The sequence below is a fragment of the Heptranchias perlo genome, chromosome 13 (genome assembly GCF_035084215.1).
Source record: "Heptranchias perlo isolate sHepPer1 chromosome 13, sHepPer1.hap1, whole genome shotgun sequence".
Classification (NCBI taxonomy): Eukaryota; Metazoa; Chordata; class Chondrichthyes; order Hexanchiformes; family Hexanchidae; genus Heptranchias; species Heptranchias perlo.
In genome coordinates this window covers 5,910,397-5,925,497 of record NC_090337.1, presented here as the reverse complement: position 1 = coordinate 5,925,497, position 15,101 = coordinate 5,910,397, and the positions used below count along the sequence as shown (strand labels likewise).

General features: G+C 43.2%; 1 protein-coding gene across 1 annotated transcript in view; it reads right to left on the bottom strand.

The window, feature by feature from the left end:
• The window catches only part of LOC137331731 (IgGFc-binding protein-like), a 130,541-nt gene that overhangs the window by 71,602 nt on the left and 43,838 nt on the right, over positions 1 to 15,101 (bottom strand). Inside the window, exons 26-43 of the mRNA XM_067995718.1 lie at positions 14,632 to 15,012; positions 14,234 to 14,520; positions 13,509 to 13,789; positions 12,542 to 12,679; positions 12,292 to 12,453; positions 9,651 to 9,895; positions 9,276 to 9,559; positions 8,856 to 9,133; positions 7,964 to 8,562; positions 7,028 to 7,589; positions 5,660 to 5,859; positions 5,158 to 5,538; positions 4,760 to 5,046; positions 4,035 to 4,315; positions 3,063 to 3,200; positions 2,718 to 2,974; positions 2,339 to 2,423; positions 1,954 to 2,108 (exon numbers count right to left, since the gene is read on the bottom strand). Coding sequence (XP_067851819.1) covers positions 1,954 to 2,108; positions 2,339 to 2,423; positions 2,718 to 2,974; positions 3,063 to 3,200; positions 4,035 to 4,315; positions 4,760 to 5,046; positions 5,158 to 5,538; positions 5,660 to 5,859; positions 7,028 to 7,589; positions 7,964 to 8,562; positions 8,856 to 9,133; positions 9,276 to 9,559; positions 9,651 to 9,895; positions 12,292 to 12,453; positions 12,542 to 12,679; positions 13,509 to 13,789; positions 14,234 to 14,520; positions 14,632 to 15,012 — 5,001 coding nt within the window. The remainder of the gene's footprint in view (positions 1 to 1,953; positions 2,109 to 2,338; positions 2,424 to 2,717; positions 2,975 to 3,062; positions 3,201 to 4,034; positions 4,316 to 4,759; positions 5,047 to 5,157; positions 5,539 to 5,659; positions 5,860 to 7,027; positions 7,590 to 7,963; positions 8,563 to 8,855; positions 9,134 to 9,275; positions 9,560 to 9,650; positions 9,896 to 12,291; positions 12,454 to 12,541; positions 12,680 to 13,508; positions 13,790 to 14,233; positions 14,521 to 14,631; positions 15,013 to 15,101) is intronic.

The window sequence follows — 15,101 nt, the reverse complement described above, 5'->3', positions numbered from 1 at the left end:
TTTTATACCCCCTAATCCTACTATATATATATATATATATATATATATTCCCTGGTTGTCGGAAGGGGCAAATCAGTCAAGGATACTGATGCTCCTGTGTCAACTAACATTTCACACGGTTGGCCCCCTAATAATGCTGCTACATAGACTCGGTTATCCGAGCCTCCTTTTATGGGGGCCGCCTCCCGTCATTGACTCTTCCCTTGCCTGTCAATTCCATCCTTTATACTAAAGTCTCTAATTCTGCTCTTCTTATTTCCTGTTCTTCCATCTTACTGGTTTGTGTCTTAACCCTTTTTGTTAACGTTACTAACTGATGTATTAAAATTACTCCTGCTTTCTTAGTTTTCTTTTGTTTCTGCTTTTCCCACCACTCCCGTTGTGTTATTGGTTTTCCTAGTGGATCCCAACCATCTTTCGTCATTTTATCGATCAAGCCCTTTTGGTCGTCAGCATAGAGCCGACTCATTGATCCTGGCGGACCCCAGTCTGGGCCTCCGCCTTCCGCCATAATGTATTAATTCTTGTTATTAGTGTACCACGTTCCGGTCCCCCCTAATAACTCGTTCTCAGAGATCTACCTATCGTCCAACACTAGTGATGACGGTCCTGACTTGTAACTATTGCTGTCAGAGGTGATTATTTCACCTGCAGCCGTTAATACAATACGTCACGTAACGCAATACAACAGATCCCGCAATGCAATATAGCAGAGAGACTTTTAGTCTGTCTTGGATTCCCAACTGACTCTGGCCTTCACGTGGGGCCCAGTCGCCCTTTTAATTCGGGCTCAGTATGGGTCCTCGAGACACGTACATTCCGAAATAACACATCAGGTTTCAATCAACTTAACCACTATTTAAACTCCATCTCTCATCCGTCACGGATACCAGATTCTTTGGATACTGCGTCGCTGTCACACCGCCCTTCCGAGTGATCCAATTTCTGGACGGTCAAAAATCTGACTACTCGCCCCGCTCACTGGTGCAGGCGGTCTTCCAGCTCCGAAGTATCCTGCCGACTACGCCAAATTGTTGGGTGAAAATAAATTCACATCTAATCTGTGGTAAAGTAAAAGGTGCAGTTTATTAAAACAGAGCTCTGGGAGAAGGGTCTCTGACCCCGCGGTCTGTGCGAGCACCTTCTCCCCGATCAACAAAATTCACAAGCTTATATACAGTACAAGACTGGAGCACACCGATAGCAGTTACTACATTACTTATTCCTTAGCCAATCCGGCTCCGTGGCAACATTCAAAAACAACCTAATTATAACTTTACATCGTTAGCTAAGCCACTTCTTTTAGTTCTGTCTTTTATCTAAGTTTGTCCAGTTATCTGCACAGTGGGGTCCATTTTTGCTGTATCGTGGCTTTTGGCCGATCTGAGTCAGTGACTCGTGATTGGACATGGCTCAAAGGTTAATCAAATATACCCTGCATACACCCACGTGACAGTTGCTACTTCATAACCCGATTGTCCTGCAAATTTTAACCTTGTCTCCACATGCTTAATCACTTTGTACTTCAGTTTCAAACCATCTGTTCCATTTGTGTTTTTAAAACGAGTCTCAACTAGGTTGTCATGCTGTGTCGCCTGACTGCAACACTCAGCTGGCTCAAATTCCACCCTTCACTTGATATAGGACAAAAGTTGTTTTGTAGATATCAGAACAGAAGATATAGAGACCAAACTAACAGCCACAGCTAGAAAGTAACTGAAAGATATACCGAATATTTATCTGAATTTCTGTACACAGATTTATGTTGCAAATGTAACAGCAATAATAAACAGAAGCAAGATTGGTCTTAGGCAACAAAAGGAATAACAATGTATACCCTGTATAATTGAGACAGTGAGACCAATTTTTGTCTTCTTTCCATCCTGATTTGGAGTACAAATGGGCATTGGACAGGAGAAAATCTCTGGTTATATAATCTTATGCTGGGTACACAAAGCAGCACTCTAATTTTCTACAGATAATCCATTGCAAATAAGACTGCAATGAAGAAGGTTCCACATCACATGCCTTTAGCTTACCTGTTGTGTCAGGAGTCAATGTACCAACTGCAGTTGGGATGCTCGTTGTGGATGTTGTGACACACTCGTCTGCAGAGAGAAAAATAGTGCAAACTCAGAAGAATCTACAAATTACAAAATAGTCAAATCAAGTCAAATTTCCACCCTATCGAATTGTGGAAAACCAAAACAAATACCACACTATCACAAGAGATGCAACAAATATCAAAACTAAAACCAGTGCTGGTTTCATCTATATCTAACTAAAACATACAAATGAGCCACAAAAAATGACAGACAAACTAGTAATGTTTACACACCTCCACAGCATCCACTATGGAAGGAGATGTCATCCACAGCAATATCACTGCGATAGTCATCGCCCCGGATTCCTTCTATGAGGATCTGCGAGACAAAGCATCACAACATCAGCAGGCAGAAAAAAGCAACAGCAAGTCAAACAACAGAATTTCAGTTTCTCTCTTTCAGGTAACAATAGATGAACACATCAATTCATCTATGTTGGAAAAACAACTCCAGACGTCTCCTCTGGCATAATCAACAGGTTCGATTTTATCTGATCCGAAGTAAAACAATCTCTCATTGAATTCCAATTAAAGCCACAAGCTGCCTGAGTTCTTCTAAAATAAAAACAAGCAATAAAATCACTGAACATTATCATCTTTTCATGCAATTTACCTGAGAATTTCCAGAAAGGTGCAGGCCTACTTCTCCTGCAATCCATTTGTTTCCCTTATTTCCTGTCTCCGACCACATTAATATCGGTGTCCCGCCTTCAACCAGGTACACTTTCAAAGCCATGCTTCGAGCTACTCCATACATGTGGTACCAGAATCGCAAGCACTGAGCTCCTCTCTTTGCACATGGAGCACTGACCAAATGAGCTCTCTCTCCTACTTTGGCCTCATTGCCTTCAATGTAGATGTAGTAACCACCTGGACACACAATTATCTTCATTGGTTAGAAACAAATCATCTGCTCTGTCAAGCCTCAGCAGCAAGATAAGGATCTCAGATCACCTACCTGCAGTGGTGTGGTCAAAGGACGGCCCTGTGTTCGCTGATGGTGTCGATCCACTGATGCGTTTCCAGTCAAAATTATCTGTCTTGGATTGCATCCAATCGCACAGGTCAATGTCAAAATTACAGTCCAACGCACAACCTGTGGATTTAATAAAGAGCACTCGTTTGCATATTTAATACACTGAGCATCATCTAGAAATGAAATCAGATACCCAACACCAAACCACTCCATGACTCCATGAAGCCATTGCAAGGAAATAGCTTAGGGATCAACTGGCCTGGAGTCAGCTTAATTCTCCAAACTTCCTTGCAAAGATTAATGCTACAAATGTGACACATAGAATCAATTAAGTCATTATTCAGCTCAATGCAAGAAAAGCAAGAACAACATACATTCCCTATAAATGGGACACTGCGTGCTGCTGCTATGCAGAGGGTAGGATTGGTGATGAGATTCCTGTGCTAGAAATCATGGCCCCGATTTTAACTCCCCTAGCCTGGCACAAACCAGGCAAGGTGGGGGGGGGCAGTTAAAAGGAGGGCAGTCACTTACCCCCTCTGATCCTGCTTCCTTCCGGCCATATCCCAATTTTACCCTGCTCTTTTGATCAGGCGAGCGGGACAGCCGAAGGAAGGAAGCAGGGTGCTCCTCTCAATGTGCAGATCAGATCCCGATGATGTCATCGGGACCCAGCTGCAATATTAGTCGGTGGCCTGAGCCAAACCTGCCAGGAGCCGGATCGTGGATCAGAAGATGCTCAGTAGGTAAGTTTAAAAAATTTAATTTCAGGTTTCCTTGTGTGCCAGGAGGAGAAGGAGCGCTCTTCTGGGCCCCATAAGGAGGACATGGACTGCCCTTGCACAGGACTCCCCCAAACCCAACGCCGATTGCTGCCAGAACCCCGCTGTTTGGAAGCATGGAGAAATAAAATAGAGGAACAGAACAAGCAAAGATCTTTGATACCAAACTTACTTTCCTCAACACAGCCGCTCTGTTCCCTCCAGTCTGCCAGAACAACACCAGCTGCTTCACAGACTGAAGCATAAGACTCCAAAGCATTGCACAGCAGCGCAGAATCGCCTCCAGTCGCACAATGATCGTAGACGCAGCTTTCAAAGTACAACTGAGGAGGGATATACCAGTGACAATTTTTGAAAGGACCATCGCTTGCCAAAATTATTTTGCAGTATCTCTCGGCCTCTTCTTTTGATGATGGCTCGCATGTCGGTGGCAGAGGAGCAGTGTTATTACATCTATCAAAGTAAAATAAGGTATGACTTCTCTCTTAAATTCAAAATATCCACTGTTTTATTTAATCCTCTTCTAACTTCAATCAATACTGGAGGGAAAAAATACTTTGTGCTATCAAAATTGTTCCTTTAAAATACATCCAAATGCATGAACATTCTTCTGTTATGCATCTGTGATATTTCATTCAAATACATTCCGATACCAATACTGGAAAATCATTTCAGATATTCACTACGAAACAATGGGATTCAACTGAACTGCACGCAAGAGCTGATTTGGACATTTCAATGAAATCTAAGCCTTGCCCTAATATATTTCAATCCTTTTTACAACAATCCACTGCTCTACCTACTTTACTTGCTGCCATAGCTTTTCATTCTCTGGAAAATTCTTACCAGTTACACTGCATTTACCTTAACTTACAAGACATTGCAGGAAATACTCACAGCCAGTCATCATCAATAACTATCCAGCTGTCTCCAAACTGATTTGAATCTGAGGCTAGAATTCCATCAGGCTTCAAGAAGTCATCGAGCTGGTCATCAGTGTAGGTACCGCACAAGCCACACAGCTGTCCTTTGTATCTCTCATCCACAACTACAAACAGTTCGTGATCTCCATTAAACTTCAGCTGAAGACCAAAGTTGGTCTGTACCATAACAAACGATCCTACCATTGATACCCTTACCGAAGAACTGGGACTCACAGGAAGCTCAACCCTCACTCCATCAACCTAAGCAAAACATCACCAAGATTAGCAATACAAAAATCACAAACATGGTAGCTATCTCTCTTCAACATTACATTCATTCTGAAAACTGTACTGATCAGAAACATTACTCACGTAAACCAGCTTATTTTTCCTCAATGCAACATGAAGGCCATTGAGTTGGAGAGCAACCGAATTAATGGCAGACCATGTTGGGCTGCCTCTGTGTTCATTTCTACTTGTCACAGAAAACTGAACGGATGTATTTCCACAAGTCTCAGTCACCGTATAATTGCAGGCACCCTGGAAGTGGTACAGCTTCCCGTCAAATGTTGTATAGTGCGGGTCACCATAAATGTGGCAGTTCACAGTGATTGCTCGGTAACATCCCAAAACTCCGTCCTGCACTTTGCAAATTTCCTCTGGTCGACAAGACCCGGCTTCACACTCTACTTGGTCATTTCCAGCACATCTGCACCTCCTTAGACATCCGTCTTCCCAGAACATTGCCCCTTTCTGACAGACAATGAATATGGATTATTTTCAAAATTGCTACATGCTTCCAATGGAAACTGAACGTTAAGCGCAGAAGGCCCAAATGGCACTGCAAACACTTACTACTACTCTTCCAACTTACTTCGTAGTATTTCTTGTTGTGGACGCAGCCACAGTTCTCAACAGACACACACAGGCTTCCACTGAGAACAAACCCATCGTTACACTGACAGTCCTCCACACAGGGCTTGCTGCAGTTCCCTGGAGCAAAATGGTCTGTGCAGGTGGCCGGACAAGCACTCGCACATGCATTGTAGTGGCTATTGGTTGGACATTCGACATCTGAAAACAAAGAAAGCAGAACAAATTCTTTTAAATTTCTGAGACCAGAAAACTTAAACGTATATAGGCCGCGATATTAAACCACCCACAACGGGTGAGAGGGGGTTGGGTGGGGCGGAGAGTTAAAGAGTTAAATATGGGGAATGTGACCCCAACTCGCCGCACATGCGCCTGCCACCTTCTTTAAGACAGCAGATATCAGGGCTTCCAAGTGCCCCGCCGTGGAGAGGAAGGTCACTTAACTAATATATTTAAAACGGGATCCCGCCTCCCGATCGCAGGCTCTCTTATCCCCATCTTCAATCGCAGGTGTCTCCCCCCTCCTGATCGTGGGCTTTCTCCCCCTACCCCATCACAGGCTACTCCGACCTCACGATTTCGGGGACCGTCTCCAAGGGTCCTCAGCTGCAGCCTCGTGCCACAGGTGTTCCTTCCCGGCCGCCGGCCACGCTGTCCGTTTGGCAGGCAGGAAGCGGAGCTATAAAATGTTAATGAGGTACTGCCATTAGGTTTGTCAGGACCTCCGCGTCCCCGCCTAGCCGGGTTCTTCGGACGTTTTCAGCCTTGCCTGCACCCACCCCGCCTCCCCTGAAGTATCGGGGACATAATGTCAATCAATTTGGGGATTCTAGGAGTAGGAGGCACAGTCTAAAAATTAGAGCCAGACCTTTCAGGAGCGAGATCAGAAAACATTTCGACACACAAAGGGTGGTAGAAGTTTGGAACTCTCTTCCGCAAACGGCAATTGATACTAGCTCAATTGTTAAATTTAAATCTGAGATAGATAGCTTTTTGGCAACCAAAGGTATTAAGGGATATGGGCCAAAGGCAGGTATATGGAGCTAGAAAACAGATCAGCCATGATCTTATCAAATGGCGGAGCAGGCACAAGGGGCTGAATGCCCTACTCCTGTTCCTATATTCCTATGTTTCCTATGTTCCGATGAGAAAGAAGACTTGTGTAGAAAGTTGGGAAACGCAGAGATTTTTTCAAACAATCTGGATGATATCAAGGAAAGTATAAAATAAACACACATGCAAATTGAATTAATGGCAATCTAACATGAAATAAGAATTCTGAAACAAAACAACAAAACAATGGAAAACAGAGACATTTCGCAGATGCAATACAATATTAAACCTACAACAAGAGCTAGAAAATACGTACGACAGAAAGTGGAGTTTTTCCACGGCGGAATGGTCACTCCTGCACTTTGGCACGCATCTGCATAGATTTGGAGGGTATTACAAAAAGCATCTTGCTTTCCTTGCAACAGACACAGTTCAACAACACAGCTTTCAAAGGTACCACTGGGATTTATTACAGAGTGGCACTTTACAAATGGACCTTGTTGACTGGTGATCAGACCACAGAAATCGTCGCTTTGGTAGAGGTTCTCGTCAGCGGGTTGACATTCTTCTGTGTTGCCTGGGTCACAACCTGGATCATAGGGTGGCACCTTCCAACTATTTCCCAATTCATTAGAATCTTTGGCTTGCTCTCCATCGGGTTTCATGTAATCATCCATTCTCAGTCCATTGTAGTTCCCGCACATACCACAAGTCTTATTAAAATATGTACTCGGCACTTTCACTTCCACCGAATGATCAGTGTCATAAGAGACATGCAGCCCAAAATCTGTCGCCAGAACCACGTATCTTCCGCTCCTACTCACGCTCACGGCGCCATCAACTAGGGTCACGGGTAAGGTCGTCCACTCTTCATCAACCTGAGCGAAAGAGGAAAACTTATATTGAACAGCACTCTTTCTAACGCAGTCCTGCATCCATCTACTCAAAATGCCCAACAAACTTGAACAACGATCCAACCATCTAACATCTCACCGCAGTAATGGAGTAAGACAATATCTGGCATCAGATTTGTGGACATTTACACAGGTTCAGATCACGCTCTTAAGTTTTGTATACACTTGAGAAATGTCACATTGGTCACTTTTCCACTCATTATACTGCAAGAAATATTGTCAGTCATTCATTTTGTACTATAACAAAATAAAAGTTCTACATATGGAATGATTCAGAGTAAAAAGATAGTATAAAATGTAGTATTTTAGAAAATTCAATCTAACAGTAACATGCTTACCAACACACGGTGAGATTCCCTCTTGACAATCCGAACATTGTGGCCGTGAACAGCTACGGTCACTCTCTGAACGTAAGATACTTTAGCGTTGCCCCGGTTTTCATTTTTCGCTTCAATGTTGAAGTATGGCAGAGATGAGGAATTTGAGCACAGCTTGGCTATCGTATAGGTGCACCTTCCCATGAAATGATGGGTCGCTTTGTCAAACGTATTGTAATGCGGATCATTATGGACTCTGCAGATGCCGTAGACGTACGAGTAGCAACCAGGAACTCCGTTTACAACTCCGCAGTATGAATCTTTAGAACACGTTGAACTCGAGCACACCACTTTACTTCCTGCTGAAGGGCATCTACATTTAGTTGAACAGGTATCATCCGTCCAGAATTCAGATCCCACTGGGTAGTGCTTTCCTTCAGACCAGCAGCCACACTGACTTCTTAGCACACATCTGTCGTTGTAGAAAACGTAACCAGTGTCACACACACAGCCTTCTACACATGGTTGAGAGCAGCTGGATGGAGCATTTGGATTGACACAAGTAGCTGGGCAGGCTGAGCCACACTGTTCATAGTGACTATTCACTCCACATTTTAAAGCTGTAAAGACAATTCAAAAGGTCACACACTACTGGAACTTTAAATTCCTTCCATAGGAACACAGGAACAGGAATAAGCCATTCAGTTCCTCGAGCATGTTCCACCATTCAAGTGGATCACGGCTGACTATCTTAACTCAATAACATGCCTTGGTTCCATAACCTTTAATGCCCTTGCCTAACAAAAATCTATCAATCGTTTCTCAAAAGCTAAATGGTTCAAACACAACTGAAATCTTTATACCTCCACCAAGTATAATGTAAACATCTAGCAACATAGTCTCAAACACTTACGGCAGAAGGTCTCATTCCTCCAAGCTTCCACTCTCACTCCCTTCGCCTGACATGCATCTGCGTAGGACTGCAGACTACTGCATAGAGACCCCATCTTCAGGTCTAGCGCACACAGGTCGTACACACAGTCAACAAAATAAACACTCGGGTCTACTACAGAATGGCACTCTTTGAAGGGACCGTGTGAATCCATGATTATTCCACAGTAATCTTTACTTTCTATGATGTGTTTTTCGCCTTCAGTGCAGTTTGGTTTGAGGCCAGTGTCAGGAGTACACCTGGAAAAACAGCAGTATCACAAATGAGAAATGGCTAAAGCTGTAAAAGATCTGCAAGCAAATGGTGCGACTACGGCAATTTTAGAAACTTGAGGGTTTCTTAAGGAATAGAAACAACCCCAAACATTTCTGTACAGTGTACCTTGTATCATTTTGAGTCTGCCAGCTGTTGCCCAAGCTGACAGAATCAGCTTCCATTCCTCCATCTGGATTGAGGAAATCATCTCTTCCATCATCGTTATAATTTCCACACATTCCGCACACCTTCCCCTTGAAGATACTGGGAAGAGTTACCTCTGCTCGATGCCTCCCATCAAACTTCACTCTCAATCCAAAATCAGTGGTAACAATTACATACTGTCCACTTAGTCCAACGAGAACACCTGAAGTGACTGACACAGGCAGCACCTCCACTTCGCCATCGACCTGGAAACATACAAACATTGATCAATTGATTCCTCAGCAAATGGGCCTTTCAATATACCTGATGAAGACACTTACATCATCTATTTCTTACCTTTACCACGTGTCCCTTTTCTAGTGTTATTCTGTGATTGTAAACATTAATGTTCACATTTTTGACGTACGATACATAGGAATTTCCTGATCTGTGCTCGTTTGCAGCTTCAACATTGAAATAGGGCAGAGTACTGTCGGCGTCACATAGTTTTGATAAGGTATACGTGCACGTTCCCATGAAATCGTGAGCTTGCTTATCAAAGGTATTGTAGTGAGGATCACCTTGCACAGTGCAGGACGATTCTAAAAATTATAAAACAAAGATCAGTTGATGGTACCTCAGTACATCTTAGACCAAGTTGAATGATTTTATAGTCAACTGGTCTTGTCTTATTCCACATATTGGCTACACATGTGACTGCTGTATTTTACTGACGAGGCATTGTAGAAAGTTGAGGCTCTGTCAGGTCTTTACTGCACAGAACCTCTTCAAAATGGTTCTGTCATTACAGGCATTTCCACTCCTGTCATTAACACTTCCCCATCTATTTTGAGCAACACCATCCTGAATGGCTGGAGCTCTCCTGCTGCTTCTTCAGTGGGTATGGTATTGCAGGTCTGCCATCCTTTACATGTACTAAGTTTTCCCAATAACTGAGAAAGTCACTGGCAAAAAAACAAGTGGCTGAATAATACTCACAAGAGCACAGCCCAGCAGCAAAATCTACGAGAACATTTAAACATACTCATATCATACTTATCTTTCCACAACGTCAAACAGAAAAGTAACGAGGTACATTCAATGGCTGGAACATAGTCCATGCAGATTTCCACTGCAAAGCGCCATTTCTCAGTCAGTGTTCTACCAGTGCAACACAAAGCACATGAGGAAATTAATACAACTACCCTCTTTGTTTCCAGCACTTGGTTGTTTGTGTTGTGCAAGAATAAATGCCACACGCTTGAAGATGACTTTCCTCATTAATTTGCCCACATTGATCAAACTTATTTTGAGGAGGTTAGTAACAGACTCCCGGAGGACATGGACAGACTGGTGAAATGGGCAGACACATGGCAGATGAAATTTAAAGCAGGGAAGTGTGAAGTGATGCACTTTGGTAGAAAGAATGAGGAGAGCCAATATAAAGTAAATGGTACAATTTTATCAGGGGTGCAGGAACAGAGAGACCTGAGGTGTACGTGCACAAGTCTTTGAAGGTGGCAGGGCAAGTTGAGAAGGCTGTTAAAAAGGCATACGGGATCCTTGGCTTTATAGAGGCATAGAGTACAAAAGCAATGAAGTTATGCTAAACCTTTATAAAACACTGGTTAAGCCCAGGCTGGAATATTGTGGCCAATTCTGGGCACCACACTTAGGAAGGATGTCAAGGCCTTAGAGAGGGTGCAGAGGAGATTTACTTGAATGGTACCAGGGATGAACGACTTCAGTTACGTAGGGAGACTAGAGAAACTGGGGTTGTTCTTCTTACAGCAGAGAAGGTTCAGGGGAGATTTGATCGAGGTGTTCTAAATCAGGGCAGTTTTTGATAGGGAGAAACTGTGTCCAGTGGCAGAAAGTAACCAGAGGACACAGATTTACGATAATTGGCAAAAGAACCAGAGGCAACATGAGGAAAAAATGTTTACACAGCAAGTTCTTATGATCTGGAATGCACTGCCTGAAAGGGTGGTGGAAGCAGATTTAATAATAACTTTCAAAATGGAATTGGATAAATACTTGAAGGGGGAGAATTTGCAGGGCTATGGGGAAAGAACAGGAGAGTGAGACTGACTGGATAGCTCATTCAGAGCCGGCACAGGCACGGTGGTCCGAATGGCATCCTTCTGTGCTGTATCATTCTATCATTCTTTGATTCTATGATATTGAAAGTAATCAGTCATTTTATGAATAATCAAATGGCTTCAGCAATATATTAACTCAATTAATATAAATATATCATGGGTAAATGAAGCAGCAGTCTCTAATTTTCCACTGGCAACCCATAGTCAATAAGACTGCAATGAACAATAGCGTTATCAAGGTTCTACATCACATGTAAGCTCCTTTAGCTTACCTGTTATGTCAGGAGTCACTGTACCGACTGTAGTTGGGATGCTCGTTGTGGATGTTGTGACACACTCGTCTGCAGAGAGAAAAATGGTACAAACTCAGAAGAATCTACATATTACAAAATAGTAAAATCAAGTCAAGTTTCCACCCTATCGAATTGTGGAAAACCAAAATAAACACCACACTATCACAAGAGATACAATAAACATCAAAACTAAAACCAGTGCTGGTTTCATCTATATCTAACTAAAACATACAAATGAGCCACAATAAATGACAGACAAACCAGTCATGTTTACACACCTCCACAGCATCCACTATGGAAGGAGATGTCATCCACAGCAATATCACTGCGATAGTCATCGCCCCGGATTCCTTCTATGAGGATCTGCGAGACAAAGCATCACAACATCAGCAGGCAGAAGAAAGCAACAGCAAGTCAAACAATAGAATTCCACAAGCTGCCTGAGTTCTTCTAAAATAAAAACAAGCAATAAAATCACTAAATATTATCACCCTTTCACGCAATTTACCTGAGAATTTCCAGAAAGGTGCAGGCCTACTTCTCCTGCAATCCATTTGTTTCCCTTATTTCCTGTCTCCGACCACATTAATATTGGTGTCCCGCCTTCAACCAGGTACACTTTCAAAGCCATGCTTCGAGCTACTCCATACATGTGGTACCAGAATCGCAAGCACTGAGCTCCTCTCTTTGCACATGGAGCACTGACCAAATGAGCTCTCTCTCCTACTTTGGCCTCATTGCCTTCAATGTAGATGTAGTAACCACCTGGACACACAATTATCTTCATTGGTTAGAAACAAATCATCTGCTCTGTCAAGCCTCAGCAGCAAGATAAGGATCTCAGATCACCTACCTGCAGTGGTGTGGTCAAAGGACGGCCCTGTGTTCGCTGATGGTGTCGATCCACTGATGCGTTTCCAGTCAAAATTATCTGTCTTGGATTGCATCCAATCGCACAGGTCAATGTCAAAATTACAGTCCAACGCACAACCTGTGGATTTAATAAAGAGCACTCGTTTGCATATTTAATACACTGAGCATCATCTAGAAATGAAATCAGATACTCAACACCAAACCACTCCATGACTCCATGAAGCCATTGCAAGGAAGTAGCTTAGGGATCAACTGGCCTGGAGTCAGCTTAATTCTCCAAACTTCCTTGCAAAGATTAACGCTACAAATGTGACACATAGAATCAATTAAGTCATTATTCAACTCAATGCAAGAAAAGCAAGAACAACATACATTCCCTATAAATGGGACACTGCGTGCTGCTGCTATGCAGAGGGTAGGATTGGTGATGAGATTCCTGTGCTAGAAATCATGGCCCCGATTTTAACTCCCCTAGCCTGGCAGAAACCGGGCAAGGGGGGGCAGTTAAAAGGAGGGCAGTCACTTACCCCCTCTGATCCTGCTTCCTTCCGGCCATATCCCAATTTTACCCTGCTCTTTTGATCAGGCGAGCGGGACAGCCGAAGGAAGGAAGCAGGGTGCTCCTCTCAATGTGCAGATCAGATCCCGGTGATGTCATCGGGACCCAGCTGCAATATTAGTCGGTGGCCTGAGCCAAACCTGCCAGGAGCCGGATCGTGGATCAGAAGATGCTCAGTAGGTAAGTTTAAAAAATTTAATTTCAGGTTTCCTTGTGTGCCAGGAGGAGAAGGAGCGCTCTTCTGGGCCCCATAAGGAGGACATGGACTGCCCTTGCACAGGACTCCCCCAAACCCAACGCCGATTGCTGCCAGAACCCCGCTGTTTGGAAGCATGGAGAAATAAAATAGAGGAACAGAACAAGCAAAGATCTTTGATACCAAACTTACTTTCCTCAACACAGCCGCTCTGTTCCCTCCAGTCTGCCAGAACAACACCAGCTGCTTCACAGACTGAAGCATAAGACTCCAAAGCATTGCACAGCAGCGCAGAATCGCCTCCAGTCGCACAATGATCGTAGACGCAGCTTTCAAAGTACAACTGAGGAGGGATATACCAGTGACAATTTTTGAAAGGACCATCGCTTGCCAAAATTATTTTGCAGTATCTCTCGGCCTCTTCTTTTGATGATGGCTCGCATGTCGGTGGCAGAGGAGCAGTGTGATTACATCTATCAAAGTAAAATAAGGTATGACTTCTCTCTTAAATTCAAAATATCCACTGTTCTATTTAATCCTCTTCTAACTTCAATCAATACTGGAGGGAAAAAATACTTTGTGCTATCAAAATTGTTCCTTTAAAATACATCCAAATGCATGAACATTCTTCTATTATGCATCTGTGATATTTCATTCAAATACATTCCGATACCAATACTGGAAAATCATTTCAGATATTCACTACGAAACAATGGGATTCAACTGAACTGCACGCAAGAGCTGATTTGGACATTTCAATGAAATCTAAGCCTTGCCCTAATATATTTCAATCCTTTTTACAACAATCCACTGCTCTACCTACTTTACTTACTGCCATAGCTTTTCATTCTCTGGAAAATTCTTACCAGTTACACTGCATTTACCTTAACTTACAAGACATTGCAGGAAATACTCACAGCCAGTCATCATCAATAACTATCCAGCTGTCTCCAAACTGATTTGAATCTGAGGCTAGAATTCCATCAGGCTTCAAGAAGTCATCGAGCTGGTCATCAGTGTAGGTACCGCACAAGCCACACAGCTGTCCTTTGTATCTCTCATCCACAACTACAAACAGTTCGTGATCTCCATTAAACTTCAGCTGAAGACCAAAGTTGGTCTGTACCATAACAAACGATCCTACCATTGATACCCTTACCGAAGAACTGGGACTCACAGGAAGCTCAACCCTCACTCCATCAACCTAAGCAAAACATCACCAAGATTAGCAATACAAAAATCACAAACATGGTAGCTATCTCTCTTCAACATTACATTCATTCTGAAAACTGTACTGATCAGAAACATTACTCACGTAAACCAGCTTATTTTTCCTCAATGCAACATGAAGGCCATTGAGTTGGAGAGCAACCGAATTAATGGCAGACCATGTTGGGCTGCCTCTGTGTTCATTTCTACTTGTCACAGAAAACTGAACGGATGTATTTCCACAAGTCTCAGTCACCGTATAATTGCAGGCACCCTGGAAGTGGTACAGCTTCCCGTCAAATGTTGTATAGTGCGGGTCACCATAAATGTGGCAGTTCACAGTGATTGCTCGGTAACATCCCAAAACTCCGTCCTGCACTTTGCAAATTTCCTCTGGTCGACAAGACCCTGCTTCACACTCTACTTGGTCATTTCCAGCACATCTGCACCTCCTTAGACATCCGTCTTCCCAGAACATTGCCCCTTTCTGACAGACAATGAATATGGATTATTTCCAAAATTGCTACATGCTTCCAATGGAAACTGAACGTTAAGCGCAGAAGGCCCAAATGGCAC